The following is a 14413-nucleotide window of genomic DNA, read 5'->3' on the forward strand; positions in this document are numbered from 1 at the left end:
GCTCAAATCATTGAAAATGCTTGAGCCGGGATCCCATACCTCCAGTAATAATTAGGTGGCGGTCCCCAGGTTTCAAAAGGTTAGGAACCGCTGCCCTGGTCCAAAAAAACAGTCACAGGTCCAGCAAAGACTCTGGATACGATTTAGAATACAAGAAGTAACTAAAGAACGAACAATCCTCTCTCGACAACATGATTCACAAGTTAGCTGCTGGTAACACCTGCAGAGAGCAACACTCTTGATGGAAATTCACACACCTGGTGTGCAAGAGAAACCTGGGCTATGGGAGTCTCTTAGAGGATTGGTGTTCAGGCAGTATTTACCTCAATCGCTGTGTTTTTGGGCATTTCACAAGAAGCTGAATGTGCTACCAAATAAACACTGAAGTATTGCAATGCATTAATGTAAATGCTGTGTAATACTATTTAAGTTACCAGGAGTCCCAGTCCTGGTAACTGGAGTGATTCACACATGGGAATCTGAAATATAAAATTGGGTATGATTACAATTTAATTGGAAGTGCATTGGTTACACTGACCAGTATGACATAAGTCACATCAGGATTGATTATTTGGCAGAAGGAAATTCATGAAGATTGACGATTCCAGACAGAAATTAGTATGGAATGAAAAAGAATTAAACCATACTCATGACCTTTTTTAATTTATAAAAAGAAATAAACCTTTACAAAATAAACACAACAGAAATAGCAATGATCAGCAGACAATGGCATATATTTAGAACAATGTCAGCTACATAACTGCCACCGACTTTGACCAGTCCACGAATGACTGCACAATTAGGGGTCACCAATAGCCCATGCTCCTGTACACCCAAGGGAAAATTCTTCCGTCCCTCAGCTCTCATCTTCATTAAGCAGCATGTTTGGAATACCTTTGGTGATTGGGAACTCCCGTCCAGATTCAGGGCATTTCAATGTCCCCTCGATGACCTCCACCTACGCCCCAAGGAAAAAGAACAAAAAGGTTTAGGCCATACTGACATACACCATGCAGCTCAATTTAAAGCAATGAAAACTACAAAGTTCTTCCTATTTATTTGCCTAACCCTTTTCCCTCCACACCAGAGCAAGAGCATCACTGTTTCTGCCCGACTTTCTCCTTTTATTCTAAAACAGCATTCATTTAAGGAGCACTAAGCAGGAAGTGCAGTTTACAAACAGTGACCTACCTACAATTAAGTAAAGAATGATTATCTGCTGGCTAAATTAAGAAAGAGCATGCCAAGGCTTATTCTACATTCTGGAAAAAGGCTCATAAGAGGTGAATTTCATAAAGAATGTAGTACAATAAAGTCAGGAAGAAAGTAAAAAAAAATGTGAACTATGGAAGACGCATGTTAGTAAGATTATCTAATTTACCCATGGAAAAGATTATTTCTTCATCCTAAACACCACTAAGCTTTCTAACAATGTGATCTAAGAACAAACTGCCAAAAGTGATCAGTTCTTATCCAGTCAATGTCTATATTTATTCCATATTTACATCACCAAGTGAATCAGTCAACAGCAACAGACGACAGCCAACATGTGTTCCGCGATTCTGTTGCTTCCTCTGGGCTGTCAAATTTAAAACACAGGACAAAATGAGAATAAAAATGTACGTCATATCTTACAAATTACATTGGATATTCCAACTGGAATCGATCAACCTAAACATGAAGAAGTATAAGGATGTATTATAAGAATTCCTTTTAAATATTTGAAAGAATCTGTTTAAAAATAATTTAATTCCACATGGCCCACATTCAACATGGGGTTGGCAGATTGTTTAGTTTGGTGCTAGGAACATGGTAGCAACTGGGGTTCTTCGCATCCCATGTAGCACATCTGGCATATTACAAGGTATGTGCATTTAGATTGATAAGAATGACGGGATGCGTGTAATGGGATTAATTGGTGTTCACTAAGAAATTCTCTGAATTTGATTCTTTTTTTTAGATATCTTTTCACTGACGATTTGCAAGAAACATTGGTGGAAAATCTTTAGGTGGATTCGAAGATATCAAGATCATTTTGAAGTATGTATTTTTCGAGATGTATCAGTAGTTTTTAGGTTAATAGTTGGAGGTATATCATTCTGTTATCTACGTTATATTATAGATACTATAAATGGGGATTTGGAATTACGCTTGATGTAGCGAGATTGGAAGGTTCATTTGTGAATATACAAGGTAGGTAATTATAGTAAAATAAAGTGTTTTGGAATTAATGATTATAGTCTTCAAAACTTGATCATTATTGTATGAACAACATATGACCCTTTGTAGATCAGTTAGGTGAGGGAGCTATACGTGGTAAAAGAGATCATATGGGTGTTTTTTTTTTTTTGGGGGGGGGGGTCACACCTTGAATCTGGATGAGTCATAAATTTCGAGGTTGAATACTTTGTTTTGTCATCATTTCTTCTTTTGGTTTTGTTGAAAAGTAGGTTCCATTTTAGGATGTCAAAATTTCAATTCCATGCGTTTAATCAAATACGATGGTGTATAGATTACATTTTGTTTCCTTTAATGGGCTTAGACAAAGTGTATATTCAATTACAACGATTGTTAGACTTGATGTGTTCGGGACATCCCCTCTATTGTTTTGGTTCAACATTGGGTGGTATTCTATTTTTACCTCAAGGGTTGGTTACACAGTGAAGATATTTATTATCAGGTCGTCCAATAATGTCAACTTATATGTATGTTGCATTGATATTTTTTCTATATGTTTTCAGTATTTTTCTGTGTTTACCAATTTCTTCTTTCATTCTGGTCTCTTTCTTTTTCTTGTTTATTCTTTTTCACTTTACATGTATCATGGGGTTGCATTTTGGAAGTATCCAATGATTGTTGTATGTGGGGCCCTGTGGAATGAAATTATTTTTCAAAAAGATTCTTTCAAATATTAAGAAGGATTTCTCTACCTGCAGTTGCAACAAATTCTCACAAAACATCCTTATAAGTCTTCATGTTTGGGTTGCGTGATTCCAATTGGATTATCCAATGTAATTTGTAAGATATGTATTTCTTGTGTTTTAAATCGAACAGCCATGAGGAAGCAAAGGAACCGCAAAACAAGTGTTGTCTGTGGCTGTTGACAGTTTCAACTGTCAATGTAGATATGGAATAAAGACAGACACTGACTGGATAAGAACTGATTGCTTTTTAAAAGTTTGTTCTCATATCACATTCTTACATTTCTTACATATGGAACTTTAAATGGAGATTAAACGCCAGGCAGGTTTATCCTGTAACCCGCTTACTGCTGTTCACCGCTAAGCTTTTGTTGCTGCAGAAGTCTGGTTTAGGTCAGGATAGTGAGAAAGTGTTCTATTATTATACTGAGGTATCCATTTGAGTGCTAATAAAGATATGCTATGAAGAGCCATCCAAACATAAAGTATCTTCCTTGTTGGTCTTGTACTCTTAGTTGTTGCTGTCCCTCCTTTACAGCTAGTTGAAAATTGCCTGCACTGGGTTGCAAGAACAGAAAAACAGTTCACTTAAACCAATGCAGCTGCCGACCATGTTCCAGTATCCTTCCACGCATTTGAGGGTCACCATCACTTGTGCATCACCAACCATCAAACCCAGTACTCATGTTTAGGTTGAGCGAAAGTGTTAAAACTGGTGAATACTTAAGTATACTTATACGGTGGAAGGAAGCAATTTCATTTGTTGGTTGTAATGTCCTTTAACAATTATTGCATGCTAGTGGTCAGTTCTGCCTTTTTCTCCCTCCTTTTTCTGTTTCAGAGGAGTGACCAACTACTGTATTGTTCCACTTTGTTTTTTTTATATGTTGCTGTGACTTTTGTTTTACATTTCTTTAGTGGTCCCCTTTCACTGTGCATGTTTTAGACTGGTAGCTGACTGCATTTTACTGCAGAATTCAGTTCCTCCCACCTCCTCCCATGTCATTGACATTTTTGCTTTTGGTTTATTCAGTGCTGTCCTCATAACCAGCTCCTAAAATAAGCTTATTTTACTAAACAAACACCATATGCCCTTGCATCGCAGAGTCGCAGAGTCTCAGTCTCTCCCTCTCCCTCTCCCTCTCCCTCTCCCTCTCCCCCTCCCTCCCTCCCTCCCTCCCTCCCTCCCTCCCGGGCCCCTCCCTGCCAGCACTCATGATATCGCACACTGGGCATTGTTTATCTTCTTTATTGATGCCATAAATCTTCTCAGGCTGCTCTGCTAACTTCATTATTTCTTTGTTGAAATGTGAGGTAAAAATGCTTGTTGTAAACTTGTCTCTCAAAAGTGACACCAGCGAGCAGCCAAGGCTGACTGCAGGAGGTGGCAAAAGGATCAGAGCTAAAAAACCATATGAATAGCAACCCCCCCTCATTTCCGATCAAGTTATATTTTTAATATGGGTTAATTTAGAGTATGGGATTATGGAATGAAACTGCAAAACTGCGCCCAGCGACTCCTAGTTCACTTGCTCCCCAGTAAGCATGTTTTGAGGCCTCCTGGTTCTGTGTCAGGTGTCAGCACATGGTCCACTCCCAGTCTTATGTTACAATTTTATTCTAACCCTTGTAGTTTTAATTTTCCTCATTGTAAATATAGGTCTGCAAGCCACAGAACTCAGGGAATAAATGAAGGCTGGTTGAGACACTCCAATGGTGCAAAGTGATGTCTATGGGCAACGCTGGGCACTTGGAATGGCCTGAAAGGAGACAAGCAGGCACTGCCTCTCATCACAACTTGGTGCTGCCTCCCATCACACTGGCACCCACACTGGCTCTGCCTCCCATCACACCCTGGTGCTGGTACCCACAACAGCGCTGCCTCCCATAATATCCTGGTGCTGGTACCCACACAGGTGTTGCCGCCCATCTCACGCAGGCACCCACACAGGTGCTGGTACCTACACCGACGCTGCCTCCCATCACACCCTGGCACTGGTACCCACACAGGCGCTGCCGCTACTCTCACATTGGTATCCACCCAGGAGCTGGTACCCACTCAGACACTGCCTCCCATCACACCCGGTGCTGGCACTCACATTAGTACTACCTCCCATCACACCCTGGCGCTGCCTTCCATCACACGCTGGCACTAGTACCCACACAGGCACTGCCTCCAATCACATGCTGGTACCCACCCTAGCGCTGCCTCCCATCACACCCTGGTGCTGGTACCCACACTGGCGCTGCCTCCCATCACAAACTGGCACTGCCTCCAGAATCAGGGATGTACCTTGCAGTGAGATTGGGGTGGGGGTGCGAGGTTCAGATTTTCAACAATCAGAATGGCATGTAATGATAATTACATCATACTATAAAGAAGGCGCACAAGAGGGGTTTAAGGTGCAGTGGAAGGGAGAGGAATGCAGATTGGCAGGGTTACCAAATTAGAGAAAACAGAAGATTTTGTGTACCCAACTATTTTTCAGAAAATATAGTTATTAGAGGGGTGTGTGACACCTCAAACACCCCCCCAGCTACATCCTTGCCCACATGCACTGGCACTGCTATCTTCCACGCTAGCGTACTGCCTCCCCTGCTGCCACACTGGCGCCGCTTCCCACTTCTGCGGCACAGCCCCGCACTCTGAGGCAGATCCACATGACACTCTCAGGAAGGCAGCCTTAGGAACACTGTGCGTCACTAACCTAATCTGCAGGGCACACTGTCGAATTTAGCAGGCACTGGAAATCCAGCTTTACCATTCAAATATCAATGTTCTTCCAGATACATATTGGGAAAAGTTTCCAATCCAATAAATACAATTCCACTTTCCAGTCATGGTTCAAAACATGTGGATTAGCATGCTATCCGTCCACTCCAAGCATTATGGCGCCTCATTAGGGGCATGAAGCGCTATATGCAGCTGTGAAAAAGTGCAAATCAAATGCATACAGGCTTGTAGTGATCAGCAGCAAAGGGGTCCATAGGGGGGTCACTGCACACCAGCTGGTGTATATAACACACATATGCTAATCACCACTGACTGTTACCGCACAAAATGCAAGGTGACCAGACGTCCCGGATTTGCCTGGACATTCCTGGTTTGTCACCAGCTGTCCCAGCAGATTTCGGGAAATTTAGCTCATGTCCGGTTTTTAGAGAAGGGCGCCTGAAAACTGTGGGAGGCAATTTTTTTGTTTTTCAAAGAAGAGATAGTTAGCAGGTGTTTCCAGAAAGCAATTTAATTAAAGGGCATTATACTAGCTTTAAAAATTGCATTTTATTTATGTTCTTAGTGCCTCTTGTGTAACTCTGTGCTGATGAGCGCAGTCATTCTGTGCGCTTGGTTGAAGTAAAATTGTTAGTCCTATTTTTGTGAAATACCCAGGTTTTTTGCCTTAAAATTCTGGTTACCCTAAAAGTATAAACCAAATTTTTTGTTTTGCCCGCTTCATCACCAGCGTTGATGGTACTGGTGTCTTCGATCTCAGATGGATCAAACAAAGAGCTGGCTCTGCCCTGCCAGGATTTGAACTTGGAGCAGATCTTTTCAGCATGTGTGCAACCCATTCAGTTATCTTTCTGGGTTTACTGTCAGTGTGACTGTTTTGATCCTCCTTGCACCTCATAAAAGCCCCTCTCGGTGCACAACCGAGGACGTTTCCCGGGTAGGTCAGCTACACTGGTGCCCAGACTCATCCGGTCTGGGGCCAAATTACCAGCACCTCTAAGACTTGGGTGACCAAGAGTCCCGGATTTCCAGGACACTCCCATTTTTAGGTAAAGCGATTTTCCGTTGTGTTGGTATCTATGTGGGATTTTAACCAGCACACCCATCACTTTCACTCATTTATGAGCTTGCCTTTCAAAAATCCTTTGTTATCACTGGTGAGTGCTTTACGTTTGTCCCTCCTTGAGGCAGTTTTGTTACCCCCTTGGCATCGACCCTGTTACATGGATAACAGCACATTTGCTAATATGTTTGACTTAGCAAACTTTGTTTCCTTTTTTGTCTCTTCTACACGCTCATGCTCCTGGCGGTCATGGCACTTTGAATCGGCTCGCTTATATCAACTGTTTTACTTTTCATTTTCGATTTAATTGGCAAGGTAAGTCCAGTTAGGAATTTGCAATGCTGATAGCTCTAACTCGAGCAAACACGAGACCCATTGCATTGCATTGCAAATGCTTGTTTTTTTCCAGAAAAAAATGACCATGAAAGTAATTATGCCCTGCCAAGTCGTCCTGCTAAGCTGACTTTCCAACTTCGCTCTGAAGGTCACAGACAGCACATCTCATCTATACATACAGACAAAAAGGGTCAACACTAGTCTTTTGTCTTTTTGGGCTTGTCATAGGTTAACAAAATGAAATGATGTTAAATCAACCAGACAATTCTACATTCGTAGGGGGTATTCACGGAGAACCAAAAAAGCTCTGTTGTGTTTTCACACTATGTTAGTGAATAATAGCTAAGGATTGTAAGGTCTAAAAGAACTCCCCCTGTTTGAGAGGTTTACAGAAGAGTGGGTCAAGGGATGCAACATGCGACCTTGTGTGGGAAATGGCCAAAAGTCCTAAATAAAGGTCTTCATTAGATATTTAACACACATCATTGCCTGCCTACGGGCTCAATTTCTTGTTCACATGATGTGTTCTCTCTTTTTCATACTATAGTTGTCTGGTTCTATAGAACAAACCGCAGGACTTAAACATTCCTCTGTTCCTCCTCTGCGAACCTCTATGGATGAAAAATAACCTAGTCCTGAAAAAAAGAGCTTTTACAGGGACGTGTTCCTGCAACTTTGGCCACATGGTGTTTTCTTTGGAAAACAAAGAGTATACATAGGTAGTCCCAGGTTTTTCAGGTTAATCAACCCATTTCAAATGATGCACCACTTAGGGAGGATGGTGCAGTCTGACGAGAATGCTTGAAGATAAGGCACATGATGATGTAAAATTATCTTCTGCATTGAACTAGGTACACACAATTGTTGTAAGAGGCCTCAAGACCTCACAGCCTATGAAACCATCCAACTGAAGGCTGATCAGAATATTGTTACATTGCATGATTAAGGAAGAAAATTATTTTTGGAAATGGAAACGCAGATATACGGAGGAGTCCATCATTGCTTCTTTAAACTGAAGCATCTATGTAAGTAGGATCAGATAAGAGAGTGCATCTTTGGTTGATGGAAAATAGCAGATTGGAAACTGGTGAAAAATCAGACAAAAGCTAGCCACATGGGAAGTTTGAAACTGAATTTTAAATCAGTAAAACATCTAAATGGATTCAGACCTTGTTAACATCCTGGGAACAGAATTCACACTGGAGCACAAGACACCGTTACTAATAGTGCTTATATTACACTCTACGCAGTCTAAGCTTTAGATTAACGTACCAGCACAATTTCCTTATTAAAACCAAACTATGACTGATACATACCAAAGCCATTCAGTTCCTTATCTGTATAGACTCGAGAATTTGAGTTTGTGCCAACACATGGAAAGGCCCCAAAACGAGAAGCTTGATCAAGTCATTAAGTTCTATTATAAGCATACTAGCCCCATAGCTATAGGCCCAATAAAATTTCTGGAATAAAATCTCAGTACTTTCATTCCCCAAGACTAGCTCAACAGCTTCAAGAAGCACCTACTTTGTATGAAGGAGAAGAAAGGAGGATTACAACGCGGTTGTTCCTAGATGATGGGAAGTATGGATCTGTCCAAAGTGATGTCTGCTCACTAATGGTGGAAGGACAGTAGTGATCCTCCAACCAGAGATACATGCCCAACGAGATTCAAGTAAGCCTTATGCACACCCAATAATTTTCTAAGTTAATTTGTGGCTGTTGAAGAACCTATTGATTTATGTTTCATTTGATATGAAAGTTTTGGGCCCGATAAAAAAAAAATGTCTATTCAACTACTGCTTAGTCTTGAAGGCATTAAAAGGTGTGTGACATAAGAATCTAGTGTCCAACATATGGTGGCGATTCTAAAAAAAGTCTAACTGCAACTACCAGACTTTTACAATTCCATAATACCTCATCTGTTGAAGGTGAAATTACTGCTGCATTGTCAAATAATGAATTCATATTATGGGCTTGTGTGTTATGATGGAAAGCAGATTTGTGTGACCATCTGTGAATTTAAAAAGGCACGAATCAAAGATCCAGCAGCTGCAGCTGGCAGGTCTTTGTTGCAATAATTCCTTCTTGCTCCCAAACGCCGAGGCAGGAATTACTCTATAGAATCCAAAAAAAGAGCAATCAATGGGTATCAATCTTGTGCTCCACTTAGTACCAAATCAGTGGCTAACAAAAGTGCAACTGAAGACAGCAATGGTTCCGGTGCGGGTATAGGAATCTTAATCTGTAACCGGATTCTGAAAGCCTTAAAGAAATTGATTAAATACAATACATGGCAAATATCAGATTAGCAGCACTGCCAGACTCTTTCCCCGATGATACTGGGAAAGTAGACAGATCCAAAATCAGAAGAGGCACAGATGACAAAAACAGCTCTTAAGGTGAAATAAACAATAACAAATAAATAAAGGCCTAGTTACATTAGCAATTGACAAAACACAATTGAACCTTGATTTAAATAATGCAATAAGATGTCAATTTAAAGAAGTGTACGCCTTAAGAATAAAGCATTTTTGCCAAATCACAGGGCATACACCTGGAAAATTGAATTTTTACAAACCGTTACTTATTGACCCCCGAGTTGAGGTGGTAACTGATTTGCAAAGAGGAAGCAGATCCAAGGGCACGGTTCCCCTTTTGTGAATCAGGCAAGCAGCCTTAAGGGGAACAGACTTCTCTCTAGGGGATCCCTTCAAACTCGCAAATGGGAAACTTTTTTTTTTTTTTTTTTCATCCTGTGCCCCTTGAGATAGACCCTGGCTATGCTTGAAATATGGTGTACAAGGCATGTATATCAAAGGCAGGTAAGGGAAAAAGCTAAATGTCATTTATAAGCTGAGCAATCACAAAGGAAGTGTAGCAGTAAGCAGAGGGGAAAAGAGTTGAGAAGTAAGTCAGTGAGCCTTGCCCTATAGGTAGAAAAAAGATTAACTATGCATGTTTGTTGGAGACCTAAGGATGGGGAGTGGGTGTTAACATACACAGAAGGCTCCAAAGGTTTAAAGTGACAGCATTCTCTTTAGACAAGCCATCTGTTGTCCTACCTGCTGGAACAGAATTCTCAACGACCTGTGAAGATGGACAAGCAGTACAACATAATTACAAGTAGCGGTAAGACTTCATATAAGGTAGGGGTGCATTAAACATTTTGAAGACCACTGGACTAGACTAACAAATGCACTAGGGGGTGGAGAGCTGCCAGCTGATTTGTTGACATTACCTCTAGGAGAACGTGATGAACTTTCCGCAGGAAGTCTTCGTTACTTTCATAGTCTGCGACCAGTTCCCTAGGCAGATCTGACAGGTGGCCCAGCTGTAGGGGGAAGCAGAATTGTAACAGTGAAAAGCTGAGACATGGTACTAGAAAAAAAGTTAATGTTGCATGTCACAGTAAGGATCCTTTGTCACTGAATGATCAAATATCTTAACTGGTTTATGGACTGCAATCTTGGTACCCAGAGCTGGTGCCTTTACCAAGTAATGTTGCCAGCAACTGCCTCTTGCTTCTCTAAATTGCTTGTTACTCCATGTCTGTATTTCTACTGATTATGGTCTAAATGTACCGCAAATCTTGCACCGCCGTTCACATTTCCACAGAAAATATTTAACTACACGAAGGTAAAAAAAAATAATACACCACTGCCTGCTCAATATCACTTCCCATAAAACCGGCATCTCCCTTGGTTTGCTCACACTACCAAACAACTCAAATCTAAACACAGAACTTTGAACATCAAATAACGCTTCTAAAATGCTGACAAAAAAAACATCTATAAGTAAAGTTTGCTATCCTCCTGAAAATGTTCACAGCCGAAATAATGACCTACTGGTTTTCACTGCCCATAATCTGAGTACAAAATTCAAATAGTCTTCAATACGATTCTGCCCATCCATGCATCACAAAACAAAGCAACGCCTCATTCAACACTTGCCAAAGCTGGATTTAAAAGTCAAACACATGGCCTGTATTGTTGGTCTATCCCTGTGACAACTGTCAAGACTTCCCTGACTTCCTCATACTGCGATTTTTCCTCACTCTTCAGTGGCTCATACCACCGTCCAGAGGAAGTGAAAACATCCACCTTTTTCCAAAAATAGCTCTTCATGATCCCGACGGCCCTAGTACTCATAGGCCCAAAGTCAGTCATCATCCTACCCGCAACCTTTTAGAAACAATTCCGATAAAAGTTTTTATACCACAAAAGATTCTTTGTTAGAAAAAATATCAAGTGAACAACACATTTCCATTCCGTTCAAAATTATACAATAATCAATCAAGTAGTGAAAGCAAGGGTTAAATAAAGCAAAATAAGCACTTCAGAACATGTTTCAAGTAATCAAATGTGAAGGCACCGTTTTAGGTACTCTACTTTCGAGGCAATATGAATCGTATTAATGGATTTATGATGTCATCAAGGGGTAGGAAGCATTCTCTTTTAGGTTCCCAGCATTTGCCCGTGTCTGAACCGTTAAAAACCCAAAATGTATCCATGCTCTTTTCATGGCAAAGGAGAATGGGTGATTATCCAGAGGCAATAAATGCCCTAAGTCAGCAAGTTGGGCGTTCTGATTTGGAACCACCCCTCACGCCCCAGGTTAAAAAGTTATTCAAGAAACAAACCACCCATTGCTTCAGGGAAAATTTCAGCAATGAATCCTAACAAAACTTATACTTATTTATCAAAGTCACATGTGCATCATCTTCTCTCAATGCCAAGGCATGAAACTACACAGACTTCAAAATAAGATAAAATTACCTCTAAATCTCAAAAGCACAAACACATAGCTTTGGTACTAAAATTGCAACAAAAAAATACTGGTTCATGTGCTGTGCCCAACTCAGAATTCTTTCTGCGATCGTGCACCAACAACTTGAAAAAAAAAAAACGATTCTGATCTCAACTAGACAAGAGAATGTAAACAAGAAAGAAACATGGCCGAAAGACGCTAAGCATGATAGGTGCAATACCCGGAAAATCTTATGGAGGTTTTTTTTTTTTGGTTTTTTTTTTTAAACTGACACAAAATGACAGTAAAGCATTCAGGACAAAAAAAAACACACACCTGCTCTTTCAGATAGGATTTCAACTGCTAGTGGTAAAACAAACCTTCACACACACAAACAAGAACTCTTTTGTAGCACTGCTATTACCCAAATGGAGTACCTGCTGAATAACGTGAACAGGAAGTACTTTCCCAACAGCCAAAGACATCTTGATAAATTGGTCTCAATTATTCATAGCACTCCTTCCCAATAAACTAAAGCAATAGGAACACTGAAGCCATTACAAGGATTCGTGCTATTCCTCATAGGACTCATTGATGCTATTAAAATAACAATTACCCACTAGAAGACCAAGCATTCAATTTTCATTGTATGTGAAAAAGCACACAACATGTCAGATTAGAGCACAGCAAACTCACAGCTGCTTGTTAGTCCCATTGTGGTCCCTGATAGTACCATGGACTAGACTGATTTCGGATTATAGTCCACACCTCACCCCGTGCTACTTCATGATTTTTATTCTCTCTGTAACTGAAACAAAAGCTCCCAAATTACTTTCCATTTTATTTACTACAATTTTGTCCTGTCTGTGACATCACAAATCAGTCAAAGGCCAATAAAGCCCAACTTTACATTTGATATCAACAACCTCTGCAATCAATACTAAATCGCTAACAACTGTTCCTTTCTACCACAAAACAGATTATGAATAACAGTTCAGATGAGCCAGAATAAAACAGATGTTTAACGCTGGCTTCTCATCCACATAGCGTATATTCTGCCACTCCCATTCACAATTCTTAGCTCTAAATTATCAGACAAGCCCTTTTGTAAATTTCAGATTTTAGAACTCCAAAATGGAACTTGCTCAATTAAATTAACCCAGACACCAAAGACTGCCATTTTCAAATAAATCACTTGAGATCCATTATTTTTTTATTCTTCAGGAGGACAAAGCCATAGTTGACGGCACCGTAACTATTTCCAGGCTGTGCGACACTCACCCTTTATTCTGGACACCCTACCAATCCACAGCAAGTATAAAGCAGAATATGTAGCTGTGAGATTCCTAGTTGGACTCCATGAAAAACAATATACTCCCAATCCTAGTCGCTTTGCTATTTGTAGGGCTCGGCAGTAAATTTCGCTCGTGGAGTTCACGGCGTTTTGCCACTCTGCTTGGATCGCGGAGTTCGGCATAAACTGCACCAACTACTTTATGCCGAAGTTTACCAGTGCTCACCCCTTAATGATCTTCACACTGGTTGAATAATCAATATCTGTTTGTGCTAAAAATGCCAGCTTAGCCCAGCCAAAGACTCACATTCCGCTGCATGGAAAAAGCCCATCTTCTGTCTTTTTCTCTAGAAACTGCTGTATGATAGTGACATTTCACAGCGAAAGTACGAGACTGCTGTGAAACGTATCTCCTGGTGAGTAGTATCTGACACACTGCACATGCAGGGTCTATATTCAAGGTGACAGCTCGTACTACAAATGTTTTCAGTGCACGTTCAGTGAGCTTTGCGTGAGCTTGAGACCTTTGAGTAACCTGTGTTTTTTGCCCACCACGTCCCTGCTGCACTCCAGGCACTGAACTAACTTGGCAATTGCTATGAAAATCAATAAGGTTAAAGGTCACAGCACTTTTATAAAGTGAGTGACGGAGTGTGAAGCATCTCTACTTACAAACAACTTGTAACATTCTTTAAATGTCGGGGTTCTGTGGCATATTTAGGACTCCCTACTATTTACTTTTGGTTTATATCCCCCCCGGGGTGATTAGCATGTCTTAGTTCAGAGAAACTATGGCACTGAGATGCATAGGATTGGCACACCTGTCTGGCTGCAGACGTCGCCTCCTACAGCACGCGCCTGCAGTGACAACACACAGGTCAGCAGAAACTAGAGAGAAAGGACGGACTGTGAGCAGTGCTGAGCTAAGGCGAAAGAGGCAAGTGCTACTGTGCCGTGTCACACATGCAGCCTCATGAGCTTCGCCCTTCCCCAGTGTAGGTGGATTGCTTGCTTTATTGCTACCATTTGTAACCTCGTACTGCTACTGCAGGGAGGTGCTCCAAATGTGAAGTGCTCTTGTCAAGAAGCCTTCTTTTTGAATTCTGCAGTGATCATTGCTATTCCTCTTCCTGCGCAGCGCCCCCTACAGTTGTTCCCTTGAAGTCTGCGTCTGCATTGACAAAAAATGATTTATTTTGCTCGTAGGTCCGTGGCAGACTCCAGATTTTTCAGAGGATGGCAGTGACCTTCTTGTATGCTGAAGTCGCAGCATCGTTAATTCTATGTCAGGACCGGAGGCTTCGGATTATGCTTCT

General features: G+C 41.0%; 1 protein-coding gene across 1 annotated transcript in view; it reads right to left on the reverse strand.

Moving 5' to 3' along the window:
* Window positions 1-636: 636 nt before the first annotated feature.
* Window positions 637-14413, reverse strand: part of TRMT112 (tRNA methyltransferase activator subunit 11-2) — a 45586-nt gene continuing 31809 nt past the window's right edge. The window contains exons 3-4 of the mRNA XM_069207156.1: window positions 10296-10388; window positions 637-958 (exon numbers count right to left, since the gene is read on the reverse strand). Of these exons, the coding sequence (XP_069063257.1) occupies window positions 857-958; window positions 10296-10388 (195 nt within the window). The 3' untranslated portion in view covers window positions 637-856. The remainder of the gene's footprint in view (window positions 959-10295; window positions 10389-14413) is intronic.

This window comes from Pleurodeles waltl, chromosome 9, assembly GCF_031143425.1.
Source record: "Pleurodeles waltl isolate 20211129_DDA chromosome 9, aPleWal1.hap1.20221129, whole genome shotgun sequence".
In the NCBI taxonomy this organism is placed as follows: domain Eukaryota; kingdom Metazoa; phylum Chordata; class Amphibia; order Caudata; family Salamandridae; genus Pleurodeles; species Pleurodeles waltl.